An 18,876-nucleotide genomic window follows, 5' to 3' on the forward strand; every position below is an offset into this window, starting at 1 on the left:
CTCTAGGCTCACATTTGCAGGGGTCCTCTAATCCCAAGGTCCTTAATACACTTCAAGGACCCAATCACTGCCAGTCATCATTTGCAGAAATAGAGAACATACGAAGGGTTAAAACATACAGATACATCTATTGTTAAAACTTGCCTTTCAAGACAGTATCACAGTATCACCAAGGTTGGAAGAGACCTCAAAGATCATCAAGTCCAACCTGTCACCACAGACCTCATGACTAGACCATGGCACCAAGTGCCATGTCCAATCCCCTCTTGAACACCTCCAACGATGGTGACTCCACCACCTCCCTGGGCTTTACATCCTGTCTGTAAACATATATATGTTTATGTCTGTAAACATATATATGAGTCCATTCACATCTTGTGCTTCTGCCCCTCATATTTAGAACAGATCCCCACTACTCAACCACTGAACCCTGATTTGGGAATCTGGCCTCCTACTCCTAAGACAGTAAATGATTGGCAAGTCTGGAAGCTCTGCTCAAGAGAAAGTCTTACTGGAATCAGTGAAAATTAGTAAGAGCTTCAATATTTAGGTTCAGAGCTTTCTCTGCAAAAATGGCATAATTTTCTATGTGTTTTAATACAAATGAAGAGTTATGGAGAGAAAGTTGTGGTGTATTCAACCTTCCCTCATCTGCCAAGGAGTTTCAGGTTAGCAACCATGAAAGTCTGAAAGAAAGTTTATGACTGATAATATTACTAGAGGTCCTGCTGATGTGCTAGAGGAGGACAATACTCAACTGTCACACAGTATCACAGTATCACCTAGGTTGGAAGAGACCTCAAAGATCATCAAGTCCAACCTGTTACCACAGACCTCATGACTAGACCATGGCACCAAGTGCCACGTCCAATCCCCTCTTGAACACCTCCAGGGATGGTGACTCCACCACCTCCCTGGGCAGCACATTCCAATGACGAACGACTCGCTCAGTGAAGAACTTTCTCCTCACCTCCAGCCTAAACTTCCCCTGGCACAGCTTGAGACGGTGTCCTCTTGTTCTGGTGCTGGTTGCTAAAGAGAAGAGACCAAACCCCTCCTGTCTACAACCACCTTTCAGGTAGTTGTAGAGAGCAATAAGGTCACCCCTGAGCCTCCTCCTCTCCAGGCTAAACAATCCCAGCTCCCTCAGCCTCTCCTCATAGGGCTGTGCTCAAGGCCTCTCCCCAGCCTTGTTGCCCTTCTCTGGACACATTCAAGTGGCAGCCCACCTAATAGAGTCCTGGAAACAGGAAAGAATGGCAAAGAAAACTGGAAGACAGGCAAGAAAATGTATAATTTTTCTAGCATCTCTTTAAAATATTTGGCTTTACTACGCTAAAAAAAACCTTCCTAAAAGCTGCTTGATTTTGTATTAAGAATGATCACATAAAAAAACTAATATCTTTTTTAGCTGTTGGGAAACAGAGAAAAATAAACATCAATAATAGAAGCATCCATTTGGAGCTCAAGCAAGCAACACATTGTGCACAGCTGTCTGGAAAAGAAAAGCAGAGCTAAATTAAAAAGGAAAACACTGATCTCTTTAATCATACCAATGATTATGCAACCCTAAATGAGTTATGTACCCTTTCTTGGCATTTTACATCTGGGAGTTTCGGGAATGATTTCTCATACACTTGCAACTCTCCTCCCACTGCATGTTCAGAGGCAGATAAGGCAATAATCCCTCATCCCACTGTATACATTCAGACAAAGAGAAGGAGAAGGTAGATTTTGAGCTCTAACAATGATAGGTTGGTTTTGAAAGAAAAAGGTAGAGCACTGGAACTTTCACTGAAGAAGCATGAATGATATGATGTGATACACATGCACATGCATACATACTAGTACTCTTCCTGTCCTCTGAGTCAGACTGTAGATTATTACTACTCATCTGGGAATTAAACCAGCATGTCAGAGAAAAAACCTCTCCTCTCTTAAAATAAACCAACAAGATTTTAAAGGAGTACTTCAAGACAGGACCTTGGGTATGGATCCTAACCTCAGACCTTAGTTAAAAATAAACTATGATTTCAAACATGAACTTAAGTGCTCTACTGATTTGGGATCCCAAGGTGCATTTTATAACAGGCAGATGTTATTTTGAGGCCTGTGTCTGTCTGCTCCTTGTTTGTCTCAGACATTTATCCTTTAGCTGCAGGTTCAAAAAATGTCTTCTTGTGATTCCCAGACTCTGGAAGTAAGAGAGAAAGCTTGGAAGAAGGAGGACTCTCCACTGGCCAGTGAGGATTGGGTTAGAGATCATTTGAGTAAGCTGAACATACATAAATCCATAGGCCCTGATGGGATGCACCCCTGTGTGCTGAGAGAGCTGGCTAATGTTGTTGTTTTACCAATCACCATCATCTTTGAAAGATCACGGGAAATGGGAGAGGTGCCCAAGGACTGGAGGAAAGCCAATGTCACTCCAGCTTTCAAGAAGGATAACAAGGTGGGCCTGGGAAACTACAGATCAGTCAGCCTCACCTCCATCCCTGGAAAGGTGATGGAGCAGCTTATTCTGGAGGCCATCTCTAAGCACATAGAGGAAAACAAGGTTATCAGGAGCAGTCAACATGGATTTGCAAAGTGGAAGTCATTAACCTGCGATGGTGTGACTGAATGAGTAGACACAGGCAGAGCAGTGGATGTTATCTTCCTTGACTTTAGAAAGGCCTTTGACACTGTCTCCCATAACATACCTTGTGAGAAAGCTCAGGAAATGTGACTTAGAAGAGTGGAAGGTGAGATGGATTGAGAACTGGTTAAACAACAGAGTCCAGTTGGAGACCTATAGCCAGAGCTGTTCCCCAGGGGTCAGTGCTAGGTTCAGTCTTGTCCAGCATCCTCAGTGATCTAGATGAAGAGATGGAGTGTACCCTCATCAAGTTTGCTGATGGTACAAAAGTGGGAGGAGTGGCTGACACCCTCTCAGGCTGTGCTGCTACTCAGCAGGACCTGGACAGACGGGACAGATGGACAAAGTGGAACCTAATGAAATTCAACAAGGGTAAGTGTGGAGCCCCACACTTGGGGAGGAATGACCCCATGCAGCAGTACAGGTTAGGGGTTGACCTGCTGGAGAGTAGCTCCACACAGAAGGACCTTGGAGTCCTGCTGGGATGGATTATAAATTATCCATGGGATAGCAATGTGCCCTGGTGGCAAAAAAGGCCAACGGTACAGTTGGGTGCATGAAGAAGACTGTGGCCAGCAGGTCAAGAGTTTTCCTTCTGCTCTACTCAGTCCTGGTTAGACCACATCTGGAGTATTGTGTCCAGTTCTGAGCTCCCCAGTTCAAGAGTGACAGGGAACTACTGGAGAGAGTTCAGTGGAGGGCTGTGAGGATGATTAAGGGACTGGAACATCTCTCTTACGAGGAAAGACTGAGAGACCTGGGGCTGTTTCATTAGGAGAAAAGAAGGCTGAGAGAGGACCTTACCAATGTCTACAAAATCTGAAGTGCTGCTGTCAAGAGGATGGAGCTGGTCTCTTTTCAGTGATATCCAGAGATAGATAGGACAAGATTCAATGGACATAAACTCAGTCACAGGAAATTCCATCTCAGCATGACAAAGAACTTTTTTAATGTGAGGATGACATTCTCCAGAGATCTACCTGAACGTGTTCCTCTCTGACCTGCCTTAAGTGCTCCTCCTTTGCAGGGGGGTTGGACTTGATCTCTGGAGGTCCCTTCCAACCCCTAGCATTCAATGATCCTATGATTGTTACTCTGCTCTGTCGACCAGAGCTGGCAGACTACTACCACTTCTGGAGAAGGGTCAGTTGGAAACTGCTGTCTCTCCTTCTATGTGACTGAAGTCACTTCTTTAAGAAATGCAAAATAGCACAGGAGAACAGACAAATAAACCAGTAAAGGCATTCTGCCCAGAGCACACCTTCAAGATAGTAGACATAAGTAGGGCTTTGGTATTCAGTTCTCTGCTGCTGAATTCCCAGGTGACACTGGGCTTCTGTTTTTGTCTACCATGTTGAACATTCAGCTGTTGCAGAGAACTCCATCTATAATGCACACCAGTAATTGCATTTCTAGCTTGATTTATAATGAGAAGTTCACCCTGTTTCCCAGGACTCTTCACAATCAGGCACAAGATCAACTGCTGAAGAACTATAAACTATACTGGATAATCAAAATCTATTTCTATAGCCATTTTCAGGAGGTCTGTCATACAAGAGAATTAATTGAAAAATCATATTACAGATGTTCAAATTTAGTAACTGCTCTTTTTCAATAAGGGAAATCAAAGTTCCACAGAATATTTGAAATAAGGGTGTGTAAGGAGGAATTCAGAAGGGGCAGCATTCCATTTCTGATGAAGCTCCAGTTGTCACATGTGAAGACTGAGAAGCAAATTAAACTGTTTGTTCTAGTTTCTCATCTACAAATCGACAAAAACTACATTTCTTTTCTGAGTACAAAGCTACTAGTATTTACAAGGCATTCCTGTAGCTGCCTAGAATTAACAATACCACACAAACACCTCTAAATAAAATAAGTGGATTTTTAATAGCTTATTATTACTTTTTTTCTTCATGCATCTTTTGGGGCTCCAAACTTTGTTTTATAAGTTAGTCTCCAATTTGGGGCTCCAAACTTCTGATAGTAACAATTCCATTTTCAAAGGTGTTGATTAACTGAAGTCCAGGGGACTGCATCCATGAAAAAACAGACAGTAGTTCATCTGGGCTACAGCAAATATGTATTTCAGAATGGGGGCAATCATGCACATAAAATCACAGTATCACAGTATGACAAAGGTTGGAAGAGACCTCAAAGATCATCAAGTCCAACCTGTCACCACAGACCTCATGACTAGACCATGGCACCAAGTGCCACATCCAATCCCCTCTTGAACACCTCCAGGGACGGTGACTCCACCACCTCCCTGGGCAGCACATTCCAATGACGAACGACTCGCTCAGTGAAAAACTTTCTCCTCACCTCCAGCCTAAACTTCCCCTGGTGCAGCTTGAGACTGTGTCCTCTTGTTCTGGTGCTGGTTGCCTGAGAGAAGAGACCAACTCCCTCCTGGCTACAATCCCCCTTCAGGTAGTTGTAGACAGCAATGAGGTCTCCCCTGAGCCTCCTCTTCTCCAGGCTAAACAATCACAGCTCTCTCAGCCTCTCCTTGTAGGGCTTGTGCTTGAGGCCTCTCCCCAGCCTCGTTGCCCTTCTCTGGACACAAAGTCTTGACATAATGGTCATGTTTACTACAACCTGGATGGCCTACAGTGAATTATCATAGGCTCTTATTTCCATGTCTTCTATCTAAAACAACCACACAAAGATTTCTACAATAATTAAACACACCTGCAGTCACTAAGAGAGCAACTCAGCTGTCTAAACATTGGCATCAGATGCAGTTTTAGATTCCTAACACTACTCCATCTAGCCTTCACCTCACACTCCAAATAGACTCACTTAGATCTCCAGACTCAATGAGCTTTATGGTTTCCTTCCAAGTTGAGATATTGCATGATTCTATGATCTAACATTACATCTATCAGCTCCAGAATGTTCTCACTGTCATGATACTCCTACTTTTAGGCAGACAAATTGCCCCCTAGAAGTTCTTCCTGCCTGACTCACTATGTGCTAACATAAAGGACTCCAACAGTAATGTCTGGAAGGCCAGAGGATGGAGAAGCAGTGGGAATAGTGCAGTCTGATACTGAGTCACTCCTAGCAAATCTTTTGTCTAAGCACCTACATGTTCGTGGTGCTGTATGAGAAGACAGCTAAGGCAGGGTTTTCAAATTCATCCTGGCACAACTCTTATAGGGCCATCTACAAATTCCATGGAAATTCCATAATTCTATACAAAATTCACTACAACCCTGCCTAATGTGCATACAGATTCAAATTCATCATGCTAATCCAACATCAACTGCCTTTTCCAAGAGAAACATAAACTTGATACATGAAATGTATGATATAGTAACTAACTAGCAAAGTTCATTTTGAGGGCTCAGTGAAGTCCTTTAGAGGTGGGTGTGTGGGTGTGTGTGGAAGATGATGAGGGGAAAAAAAATACTAGAATTCATTGAAAGATGAAAAAATTGTCATTCATCTTGTGAAGGGTTCTTTTTCCTCCTTGTAATACATGATAAATAGGTGGTTATTCAAAAAGCAAGAACAGGTGGAGACCAAAACTTTAGTTCTTTCCAATGCCTTATTTCCTCATGAGGAAAAAATATGTCTCTTTGGAATAAATTAACCAAGTATCACAGATTGAGTTGAATCTGCTGTTGTTATCCATAACCATACTGAAAACATAACAGATAACAGAAGGCAGCAAGAAGATCGTGCCCTCTTACCACAGCTATAAAATGAAACTTATTTGCTAGCATTCACTACTTACCAAGACAGTTATGGCCATCATGGGCTAACATGAACCCATCGTAGCATGTGCACCTGTAGTTGCCTGGGATGTTGATACACTCATGGACACAACCTCCATTGTAGAAGTCATTTTCACATTCGTCGATGTCTAAAACACAAAAGGAGGAAAATGAAACTTCTGTAAATAGAGAATACTGAGAACACAGAAAAATTTCTCCAGCTGAGCCTAGTCTTTGAAGATATCCATGCTCTTCACCTTTGTCTATACTCATATTGCATCTTTCATCCAACATATTCAGTCAGTAATTCCCTGAGCCAGGGTCTTGATGGAAAAGCAGCAAGCCAATGTATAGCACATAGAATCACAGAAGCGCAGACTGCATCGGGTTGGAAGAGACCCTCAAAGGTCATCTTTGCCAACCCCCTTGCAGTGAACAGGGACATCTATAGCTACATCAGGCTGCTGAGGACTCCAGCAAGCTTGACATTGAATGTCTTGAGGGATGGAACCTCTAGCACCTCTCTGGGCAACCTTTTCCAGTATTCCACTACCCTCATTATAAAGAGCTTCCTCTTGATATCCAAACTAAATCTACCCTGCCCTAATTTAAACTCATCGCCCCTTGCTCCATTGCTACATGCCCTTGTACACAGTCCCGCCCTAGCTTTCTTATACATCCCTCTCAGATGTTGAAACACTCTTATAGGGTCTTGTGATGATTGTCAGGAGCTATTAATATTCAGTAGGCAGAACAACTAATAAAAATATCAATAACTTTAGTAATAACAAAAAATCCCACAGAAAATATTAATAACACCTACTGACTGGTTCAAAATATTTGGTTGTGGAACAGCTCTCTCACCAGCAGGAACATGTCACAATTTAAACAATATGAGCCAAAATCCAGAAACAACAAACAGCACTTTAAACTGTAAAATAAAAAAGGGAAGGAACACCAGCAACGAGACTGCCCACGAAGCGGGGAGGGGGAACTCCAGAATTCCCTAGGGCAACAGACCTGCAATAGATGCTTATGGAGCCCCTATTACAAGAGGGATATGGAGGTGCTGGAAGATGTCCAGAGAAGGGCCACGAGGAGGATCAGAGGGCTGGAGCACCTCTCCTGTGAGGACAGACTGAAGGAGTTAGGGCTGTTCAGTCTGGAGAAGAGAAGGCTCCCAGGTGACCTCATTGTGGCCTTCCAGTATCTGAAGGGGGCTCCAAGAGGGCTGGGGAGGGACTTCTCAGGATCTCAGGGAGTGATAGGACTAGGGGGAATGGAATGAAGATGGAGGTGGGGAGATTCAGGCTGGAAGTGAGGAGGAAGTTCTTCCCCATGAGAGTGGTGAAGCCCTTGAATGGGTTGTCCAGGGAGGTGGTTGGGGCCCCATTCCTGGAGGTGCTTAAGCCCAGGCTGGATGAGGCTGTGGCCAGCCTGATCTAGTGTGGGGTGTCCCTGCCCATGGCAGGGGGGTTGGAACTAGATGATCCTTGTGGTCCCTTCCAACCCTGACTGATACTATGATAAAAATCAGATAGTGTCATTCGTCCCCGATGCTGGCACCCCGTGGCACCTGGGGGGGATTTAAACAAACCCAAACTGGCATCGACCACGTGGGAGCTGCAGGAGCACAGCTTCGCTTTCTGTTGGCATCCGCAGCCTATCGCTCAGGCACACTCAAGATTTATCTCCAAAGGCTTTGTAGCTGGTAGCTTTGTAGCAAAGAGGTTGCTGCCAAGGCTTAGAGAGTTTGCAATCTTCGCAGCAGTGCTTGTTCCTTCTTCCAATCAAACAAAACTGTCCTGGGGACTCAGCTCCTCCTGGGGTTCGCCTCTCAGCCCAGCGAGACACGTCTGTCTGCTCCTGGGCTTTACAATGCTATACAGCAAGGGGTCTTTGCAGTCCTGTCTGGGTAAACTGAAACACAGCTCTGCTTCCAAGCCAGGCTTGTGATTTCTCCCAGAGCTTGGACAATTGCAAGGCAAGGCTCTGGCTCTTTGGGCTGGTACTTATAGATTTCCCAAGACAATAATGGCCAGTGGCAACAAAGATTGAGAGATAAAACCCTGACACTGTAACCTACAGAATGAGTTTTCTCCAAACGTGGCCAAAAGCACACACCTGGCCCACTTGGACTCCAGGGCATGTTCAGACAAGCCTAGGCAACGTGGGCATTTTCCTGAAAAAACAGACCTGCTGGCTCCTGCCTCATTGTCTGGTTCAGAGCATTTTTGAGGCTTTTTGTCCCTTCAGGACAGGTCCCCCTGCAGCCTTCTCTTCTCCAGGCTGAACAGCCCCAACTCTCTCAGCCTGTCTTCACAAAAGAGACGCATGCTCCAGCCTCTGAACATCCTTGTGTCCCTCTTCTGGACCTGCTCCATCAGGTCCATGTCCTTCCTGTGTTGAGGACTCCAGAGACAGACACAGTACTCCAGGTGAGGTCTCACCAGAGCAGAGTAGAGGGGCAGAATCACCTCTCTTGGCCTGCTGGCCACACTTCTTTTGATGCAGGCCAGGATATGGCTTGCTTTCTGGGCTGCAAATGTGCATTGATGGCTCATGTCCAGTTTCTCATACACCAGTACTCCCAAGTCCTTTACTGCGGGGCTACTCTTAATCTCATCATTCCCCAGCCTGTGTTGGTACTGAGGATTGCTGTGACCCAGGTGAAGGACCTTGCACTTCACCTTACTGAACCTCATGATGCCATAGTTAGTGCATGATAAATGGGTAGCATAAGCTTTTTTAGAGAACCACCTGTTAATACATCAGAGATATCCTGGATGTTTATTTCAAATGTGCTCTCCATTGCAGAAGTGGTTGAAGTATTTGTCAGGATTACATTCACACAGCCTTTTGCTTGTTTTCTTTTTCACTTTTGAAAGTACTCCAGGAAAAGCTTTGCTATCTGATATCATATACAGCTGCCATCTTGAGACTGCAAGGTAGTTAGGCAGTTTCTGAGATGAAAAGCTAGCTCAAATGCAGTCACTCAATGCTTTCAATATTTCTGGTCCTTGGATTGAGCCTAGATAGGTTTGTCCCTCCTTGCACAAAGCTCTGAGAAGTTTGATCTGTCAGAGTTTGGATAGGCTTCTCCTTGGATTTTTTGCAAGCCTTCCCCCTCAGGCTGGGCTTTCCCATGAACCTACTGTAAACACAAAATAACCCAGGGCTTCATACACTTCCCTCCAACAGCTCTGAAGCCCTCCTTCTACAATATACGTGAGAGCTTGAAATGGGAATTAGGAATTTGGCTTTTTCTGCAGAACTGGTTAGCTTTTTTTGTAACAGCATTCAGCACCACAAAAATGCTGGAAATAAGATGCAGGGAAAAGGATTTTCCTAACAAAAACAGGACCTCTTGCTTAAAAGCTTCCTAGTCTTTCAGCTGTTGCTCTGCTCCAGAAAGCCCTCTTTAGCAACAGCTTGTCCCAAACACACCTGCAACATGGCAGTAGAAAGTCCCTGAGATGCCTCTCTTTGTTCTGCATAGCCCAGTGTGCCTGGGTGCATATTGCCAAAGCCTTTCAGGGAGGTTTCCACTTTGCATAGATTTGCAGCTTCCATAACCATTCATGTTTTCAAGAAACTTCCTATCATTCTCAGGCTACAAGGACAAAAATAGAGCTCTATAGTAATGCCATGTTTTAACAGGCCAAATGAATACTCAAAAAGCATGTATCATGATTTCAATAGAATAGAATAGAATAGAATACACCAGGCTGGAAGAGACCTTCAAGATCATCGCATCCAACCCATCAACCAATCCAAGCCACCTAATCAACTAACCCATGGCACCAAGCACCCCATCAAGTCTCCTCCTGAACACCTCCAGTGATGGTGACTCCACCACCTCCCCAGGCAGCCCATTCCAATGGGCAATCACTCTCACTGTATAGAACTTCTTCCTAACATCCAACATAAACCTCCCCAGGTGCAACCTGAGACTGTGTCCTCTTATTCTGGTGCTGGTTGCCTGGGAGAAGAGACCAAACTCTGCCTGTCTACAACCTCCCTTCAGGTAGTTGTAGAGAGCAATAAGGTCACCCCTGAGTCTCCTCTTCTCCAGGCTAAGCAACCCCAGCTCCCTCAGTCTCTCCTCACAGGGCTGTGTTCCAAGCCCCTCACCAACTTTGTTGCCCTTCTCTGGACACCTTCCAGCAAGTCAACCTCCTTCCTAAACTGAGGGGCCCAGAACTGGACACAGGACTCGAAGTGTGGCCTAACCAGTGCAGTGTACAAGGGCAGAATGACCTCCCTGCTCCTGCTGGCCACACTGTTCCTGATGCAGCCCAGGATGCCACTGGACCTCTTGGCCACCTGGGCACACTGCAGGCTCATGTTCAGCCTGCCATCAACCAGCACCCCCAGGTCCCTCTCTGCCTGGCTGCTCTCCAGCCACTCTGACCCCAGCCTGTAGCACTGCCTGGGGTTGCTGTGGCCAATGTGCAGCACCTGGCACTTGGATGTGTTCAATCTCATGCTGTTGGACTCTGCCCATCTGTCCAGCCTGCCGAGGTCCCTCTGCAGAGCCTCTCTACCCTCCAACAGATCAACATCTGCTCCCAGCTTGGTGTCATCTGCAAATTTACTGATGATGGACTCAATGCCCTCATCCAGATCATCAATGAAGATGTTAAAGAGCATGGGGCCCAGCACTGATCCTTGGGGCACACCACTAGTGACTGGCTGCCAGCTGGATATGGCATCTTGGCATCTGACAAGATAAGACATCAAGAAGATGTTGAAACTAAGAGTAGGATGTGTTCAAGTAATTCTTAGCTACTAGTGTATGAGAACTATCTGGAGTTAACTCAGTAAACACAGATTTCTTTTGACTTTGAAAGAAATAATTTATGTGCTTGGATACTTGAAAATTAATAGCCGAAGGAAGCTGTCTGCCCACACAAATTTATTCTAACTTAGAGAACTTCAATCAAAACTTAGCACACAGGTATATTATACAGATGTGGAATATGTCCTAAAGGAGCTGGATCTATAAAATAGCCAGAAAAATAAATATTGCAGTCTTTGTAAGTGTGTCATGATGAATATATTTACTGTGCAGAGAAAAATATTTTGGCATTTGTCTTTATCTGTTTATATAGCTGCTTCAAACAAAACACTCACAAAGAGGCATCATAGAGACAGTAGCTAATGTTGTCCTTACGAACCTGACAGAAAACAACATTGTGTGTTTACCTTCCTGCTCCGTAAGAGGCTGCTGCTAGGCTCCTACAGAGGACATAGCATACCACTCACAGAATTCTCTACTATCAGCCATCACCTTCTGTTAAAACAAGTCATAGTACAGCTCTGCACATTGCAGCATGCTGCCTGCCCATCCAGGAGTGGTATGCAGCAAAGGCCACTGCAAAACACTGGGACAGTTATTTCCAATATTTTGCACTTCCATGACATTTTTCTTAAAACATTTCAAAAATGTTTACTCTTCTTTACAGAGTTTTGGCCACTGTTCCTCCTGGGACTAAAGTACTATCCTCATTTCCACATTAAAATACAGGAGAAGAGCCCCACTCTGGGTTCCAAAGGCTACATAATTAGGAATTGAGCTACACTACAAATAGAGCCATTTAATCACTGCATAATTTTATGCAACCTTGGTCTCAGATACTTGGTAATGACGTCACCTTGTACTATCCAAAGGTGAAATGCCCTGAGATTAAATCCCAAACCTTCAAAAGTCAAAAGGTACTTTTACCACTGGTTTCACGAAGGCAGGAAGATATGCTTCCTGGGACTCACAGTAAATAGGTATATCAGTGCTTAAATTTTTTGTTCCTTGTGGTAGGTTGAGAGACCAATTCTCCCACCATGAGCAAAAGAAGAGCCTCAGACAAATGGATTGCAAAAATGGTGGAAAATTTAAATGGAAAAACAATGACAGTTTTACAGAGAACCACAAGCACAGTGACAAAAGAGAGAGATCCCAAAACATACCCAAGAACATCCCACTCCCACCTGGGAGTACACCCCAAACCCCCAGGGCTCTTTCTCTGCCCCACTGCCCTGGCCTTGGGCCTAGCCAGGCTCAAGAGAGGCAGCTCACCCCATTACCCAGGCAGCGGTGAGGGAAGAAAGAGGAAGAGAGGACGCCCTGCTGATGTTTTATAGGGGAGCAGGGCATTATGGGATGAAATACCTGGCTTCCTGTGCCCACCCACTGGCTTGGACTCCCTGGGGCATGCCTGAACCACCACATTCCTGTTTCCAATTCAGAAGAAGCAGCAGTGTAGCATCATCAGTGTAGCATTAATGTAGCAACATTAATTTACTTCTAAGGAAACAGACAGAAATAAAGTAACATGCATACTGACAGAGATGCTAACAAGTTCAAGTCTCGGATCATAATCAGATCAGCATCTTATTCTTTTTGATGACTAGATTTGGGGACTGTAAAAGCCATTAAAATAAATGAAATCCACATGGGAACATTTACATATATGCTGTTTCTTTGGCAGATTCTGCATTTAATATACTTTAAGCAGTTATACACACACATTGGATAAGCTGAACCCAAGGCATTTGTATCTCTAATATCAAACTGTACTTTCCTTAAGAAGGGAACCAGCTCCACATCTAAAGGCCAGAAGAAAAGCTCACACATTGATTAAATTTTGCTAAGTGCAGAGCAAATTTGCCAGAAGTTCAGCTCTCTGGAAAGTGATTAACCCCAGAAGAGTACTAAAATGCTCTTAAAATGTGTTCAACTTGACCCAGCTAGATATAAGAAGAATCAGCTGGGAAAATGTTATCAATTCCTCTCAGCCTGACCTCTGAAATACCACTTCCCTCTGTGAGTTTTGCGATAGCATAATTTAGCATCATCTACTCCAAATCCAAATTTTATGAAGAAAAGGTTTATTCCATTTTCTTCTACTCCACATGAAGCCTTGACCTTCATCTCAGATTGAAGAATGTTTCTGAAAATTGCTTCCCATGAAAAGCTTTGCTAAGTCACTTTTTCTATAACAATAAAACCCCCAAACCCAACCAACAACAACAGCAAAAAACCCAAACAAACAAACAAACAAATCTGTAATCTCTTACACCTGGTTCTTCCTGATATTTTGGTTTTTTTGACTCAAAACTCTTAACACTCTTATTCTTTAGATACTTTGACCTTGGAAATGTTGGGGTCTAATACATCAGAGGAAGACACAGTGCAGTGTTTATGGCTTTCAGGTTGTCATGATGTTTTCAAGGTGCTTGTGCCCAACAAAACCGTAACATTTGATAGCTGTTAGAACCAGTCTGAGAGCCTATGTCAAGATTGAGTAGGCCAGGTCAAAATGTCACAGAATGTGACAAAAAATGTCACAAACTCCTATTTTCCAGTATTGAAACAGAAATAAGATGAAAACTTCATCCCAGCTTAGGGGAGATGATTTGGATGCCTTTGAGATATTGTTGGGCTGATTTTCTGGAAGCCATTTCACAGAGTTTGTAGAAAACATCAAGTACTCTGGAGCAGCTTTGTTTCCTTTTCTTCTGCGATGGCCAACAACTAAGCTCATCACCTTGTCTGAAAAAGGGGGGATGGGGGGGTCGTGGCAATGGAATACAAACCAAGCTACATACAGGTATATCCAGCTGGTTAAAGCACACATATTTTAAAGAATGAATAGCTTCATTGTTATAACTACACCATCTAAAAATATTTAGGATGCATTTTTATGGCAGATGAGACATCATTCCATTTACCACTGGCATAAGTTGGGACTTTTTAACTTTCTATTTGTTTAATATCTTTTTTCTTTGATCATTATAATTATGTCCTAATTTGAGAGAAACCAATGAGACACGTTATTTTGGACTCTGACTGAATTTGTTTCCCATTATTACACTGATCACAGCAAGCAGGAATCAAACTGCCAGGTTGCACAGAGTCAAGGATGGCCTTGTTCAGGAGAAAAGCTTCCACAAGAGTCCTTCTCTAGGGAGGCAGTGGAGTGCCTGAACTTTTGAGTATATCAGCTGCAGGTGTGTTTAAGCACGTGTTATTTTGCAAGTTTTGGTGAATGGTCTTCTAATATATTTATCATACAAAGGGAGAATTCAGGAGTCACATTTAAGGACTGTAGTGGCTAGACAATGTAATGCTTTAAGCAGAATTCAGCTTACCCAGCTCACACACTGTGAGCCACAAAATTGATCACGGGGTTGGAACACCTCTGTTATGCAGACAGGCTGAGGGAGCTGGGTTTGCTCAGCCTGGAGAAGAGAAGGCTTCAGGGAGACCTACTAACAACCTTCTAGTACCTGAAGGGGGCCTACAAGAATGATGGAAAGAAACTGTTTGCAAAGGCCTGCAGTGATAGGTTGAGGGGCAATAACTTCAAACTAGACAAGTGCAGATTTAGATTGGATGTTAGGAACACGTTCTTTACCATGAAGGTAGTGGAACACTACAACAGGTTGCCCAGGGAGGTGGTTGGGGCCCCAGCCCTCAAGATACTCAAGATGATTCTGTGTGATTGTGAAAATTCAAACTTTATGTACTAGTTGAATGATAGTATTTTACATTTTTGATGCATGACCATCACATTCTTCATTCATTGATAAGAAAGAGGTCTCTGAAGGTTCCCTTCCTTGTATTTTTCTTAAATTCACCTTCCCTTCCTCAGTTACCAGTCTCCATCTTTCCTTATATTTCCTTCTTGCTTAAACTCCTAGCTCAAAGAGTTAGAAAAACATTCTTAGTGGCTGGACACTGATATGCCAGTCAAACTGTTAACAGACAAAAGAACTACCCCTTTGATTCATACTCAGGATGGAGTTAATTATTATTTCCTCAATGTAAATGTACTTTGCCAAAGTCACGGGAGCACAAGGGGATAAAAAGTATTCAATGACATAAACTGCATCTGGTGCAGTTTTCCAGCCATCTAAATACTCTTTCTGGAGGCATATTTTACACTCCAGGAGCAGGAACTGAGGGAAGATAAATAAAAATGACATGTAACAGAGTTTTTGCCTGCTCAATTGACAAGTCTTTTTACCCTATTAATATCAGATTTCTGTAGTACCTAGAGTACCTTTTATGGGTCTAAAACCTTTGGGGAGTTACAGTCATTTATGGAGAAAAAATAATTAAGCAGAGCTCTTTCACTGGGGGTACAATGTATTTCTATTCATATACCTGAGTATCATCCCTACATGACATCTGCCATCTCAGCTTGTCCAAGAAACTTCTTTGGGACCATTCCAGCTCTATTCATGGTTAACACACATTTTTCTAGATGAAATCAAAATGATTGTTACCTTGCATTATGCATCTTGAACTCCTCATTAGTGTTTGTTGTGGTTTGACATTTTTTCCTAATTTATATTTAAACAGATTGGTTACAAGTTATTTGAACTGCAAGTGAAATACCCACATAAAGATGGATACCTGCAGAGCATATAACAGTTTTAGAGCCTGTCTTTATTTAGCAGCTACCACGTCTGACAAGCTCAAGCAGAGAGATTTCCTGTTCACAAGCTGCTATGAATGTGAAACATGACATTTGACAGCATTTTCCCCACCACTTCTAATTTACAGTCATTTCCACCACAGTTAACTCATTTAATATAAATGGAAAATGTTTGCTTCCACATCTAATCTTGCAAGCTCTTGGAGAATATTTTTGTGCACCTTACTTCCACAACTGGTATGAATGCATTGTAATGATTATCGTCTTGGTAGCTATGGCAGGAGGTTATTCCTAGCTCTTTGAACTGAAATACGCACCTAAAAAGAGAGAGGTTTAAGACATGAAACTAACTCACTGATACAAACATAATTCACCTACTTTTTTTCCAACCCCTGCAGGCATCTTCCTCGTTCCTAGATTGTATATCTCCAACCTACCTTTGCATTTAACTTTTAAATGCCTGTCCGTTGACAAAAGGAAACAACCTCAAGCTTCACCTTTTCTTTATATCCTGTCAGCACGTGCATATTAACTTCTTTTCTTTGGCCTTTCATGTGGGAGAACAGAGGGTGGCTGTTGTTTCATGCTTGTTTCAGAACAAGTCAGTGGCAAACCATGTCCCTAGCAGATTAACACTATTTCAGTTTGCGGCTGAGACAGCCAAGGCCACAAGTAGTAGAGACTTGTGGCTGTCAAGCAGTGGTTGTCAAGCTTTTTGGATATGAGGAACTATTACATTTTCCAGCAGAAGTGCAAGCATCTTATGATAGCAGATATATCAAACTTTTTTCCTGCATGTACTTTAGCAGTAGCTCTTCGCTACTGCAGACTTCTGGCTGAGAACTGCTCTGCTGTACTAGTTAACCACTTGGGAAATCCAATGTAATTTTCATCAGGTAGGATTTGTAAAAGTAGGACTGCCTGTCATCTTGTATGACTTGGTCAAACTCCCTGCTTTGTATGAGACACATATCAGGCACTAATTTTACCAGCCTACCAAAAAATCCCATGAGACTATCATACAACTAATCTATGTGAGCACAGCAACTCTGCATTGCCATGGGAAATTCATTCCACGTACTCAAATGACCTGCTCAGGGCTGCCTGTCAACATTGACTAAAGTCAGGTGGTCACTTGTAAACATGATTCACAAGGGATCCATGGATCTCTGTCCCTGGCAATGCTGAATCTACCTGTTCCCCAAAAGCAGATTAATATATACAGTTTCCCAACAGCATCCTTTATGAAGACCTCGCAGCGTTTTGGTTTGCAGAGAACAGCAAAGAGCAGCCTGTAAGGAGTGCTACTCTTAAGTTCTTCACAAGGATGAAGACTATAACTCATCATGCATTAAACAGCAGTTGACTGTGTAAGTTGGATCACCATAGCGCAGATCCTTCTTTGCTTCAGAATCATTATGTTTCCTTTTTGGCATAAATACTTCTTTCCAACTGCTGAAGTGTTTGTCTGGACCAGGAAGGTCCATGTGATGGTAAGACTGCTGTTACACACATAAAATGCACTGAAAATCAGATGTATGGATCATTCATTAAAAGTCACTGAAATAAAAGTCCCTCATACTTCATGGCAATTAAGACTGCAGAGTAACTTTGGCAAGAGTAATAATAACATCTGGTTGCCTAACTTCCAGTCATCATTTTACATCTCACTTTTCTTACATAGGAGATAGTACAAGGGAGTTCCTATTTTCCTCATCTCCTCTGTAGTGCTGTGCACTGATCGTAATGATTTTAGTGCTCCAGTCCAGATACAGATGCATTATCTCTTTATATTTATGTTTTGAGAAGCCCTTGCAGGGCTGTGGGTACTCAGCATCTTTAGGAAATGAATGAGAAATACCTCATTTATTAGCTTGATACATTTGCTTCAGAAAGATCTGAGAAGATGTAACTGAATAGAAATTACAGATTTACAACATGTTTTCAAAATCTGAGAGTCACAGAATTCAGAATTCTGGCACACTCTCAGCTTCTTAATTATTCTACCTCTACAATGTGTAAAATACCTTCTATGTAGTTTTGTTTGGGTGTATATACCAAATATTTTCATTTCTTTGAAAGCATGGCCCTGGCCAACATCACCAAGAAGCTCTAGATGCTAGAGTAGTAGATCAGTGCAAAAGGGTTTTGTTTTCAAACAAATATTACATGAATGTGGTTTTGGGGTTGAAGTTTTTAATTCCTGAAGCAAAGAACCCTACTCTACTGATACATGCTGACAATTCCAAAATTTTATTCACAGTATCACAGTACCACCAAGGTTGCAAGTGACCTCAAAGATCATCGAGTCCAGCCTGTCACCACAGACCTCATGACTAGACCATGGCACCAAGTGCCACGTCCAATCCTCTCTTGAACACCTCCAGGGACGGTGACTCCACCACCTCCCTGGGCATTCACATAGAGATAATCAGTTATGATGAAGGCTCTCCTCAGTCTTCTAAAAAGCCATTCAGAAATTGATCTTGTGAGTCAGAGCTCTATTTATCACTAGAGATATATGATATCAGAAGAAAACTAAAAACCAGTGGTAAGCAACCTTTGTTTTTTGGCCTGTGTATGTGTAACAATCGTCTAGCAGACACAAATCTACAGATAGTGAACACTAGCATGGAAGTCATCAGCTTTTCCATCATTACCTTTTACAGCTTCTTCAAAACATTTGCTGCACAGTTTGGCCAGCAGAGAAGTAAGGAAGAGCAAGAGCTCTGCGGACAGGAGCTACCGATGTTCCGCACTGCCCTTTGCCTGCCACACAGGAGTGAGGTTTAGATGAGGCCAGGGCAGTCTGTACAAACACCTGTGTCACAGTGTGGAAAATCCAGAATAAGTGGTACAGATGAAATTTAAAATTCAAACATGGAAAACACAATTGCTGGCCTGTGAGTCATCAAATATTTTCAGTTATAAGCTGTGCTTGCATCTGATGTTTGGACAAGAAAGAAATGTAGAGTAAACAGATGCATTCTTGGCTTTGCCAAGAAATTAGACATTTGTGCTCCAGTGTTCAAATACCCTGCATGAGAAAGCACACACAGCTTCCAGCAGG

The 18,876-nt window shown here is 43.0% G+C and overlaps 1 protein-coding gene across 1 annotated transcript in view; it reads right to left on the reverse strand.

Annotated features, from left to right (window-relative positions):
* Positions 1-18,876, reverse strand: part of SCUBE1 (signal peptide, CUB domain and EGF like domain containing 1) — a 255,138-nt gene that overhangs the window by 202,984 nt on the left and 33,278 nt on the right. Inside the window, exon 3 of the mRNA XM_054173884.1 lies at positions 6,384-6,512. Coding sequence (XP_054029859.1) covers positions 6,384-6,512 — 129 coding nt within the window. The remainder of the gene's footprint in view (positions 1-6,383; positions 6,513-18,876) is intronic.

This window comes from Dryobates pubescens, chromosome 27, assembly GCF_014839835.1.
Source record: "Dryobates pubescens isolate bDryPub1 chromosome 27, bDryPub1.pri, whole genome shotgun sequence".
In the NCBI taxonomy this organism is placed as follows: Eukaryota; Metazoa; Chordata; class Aves; order Piciformes; family Picidae; genus Dryobates; species Dryobates pubescens.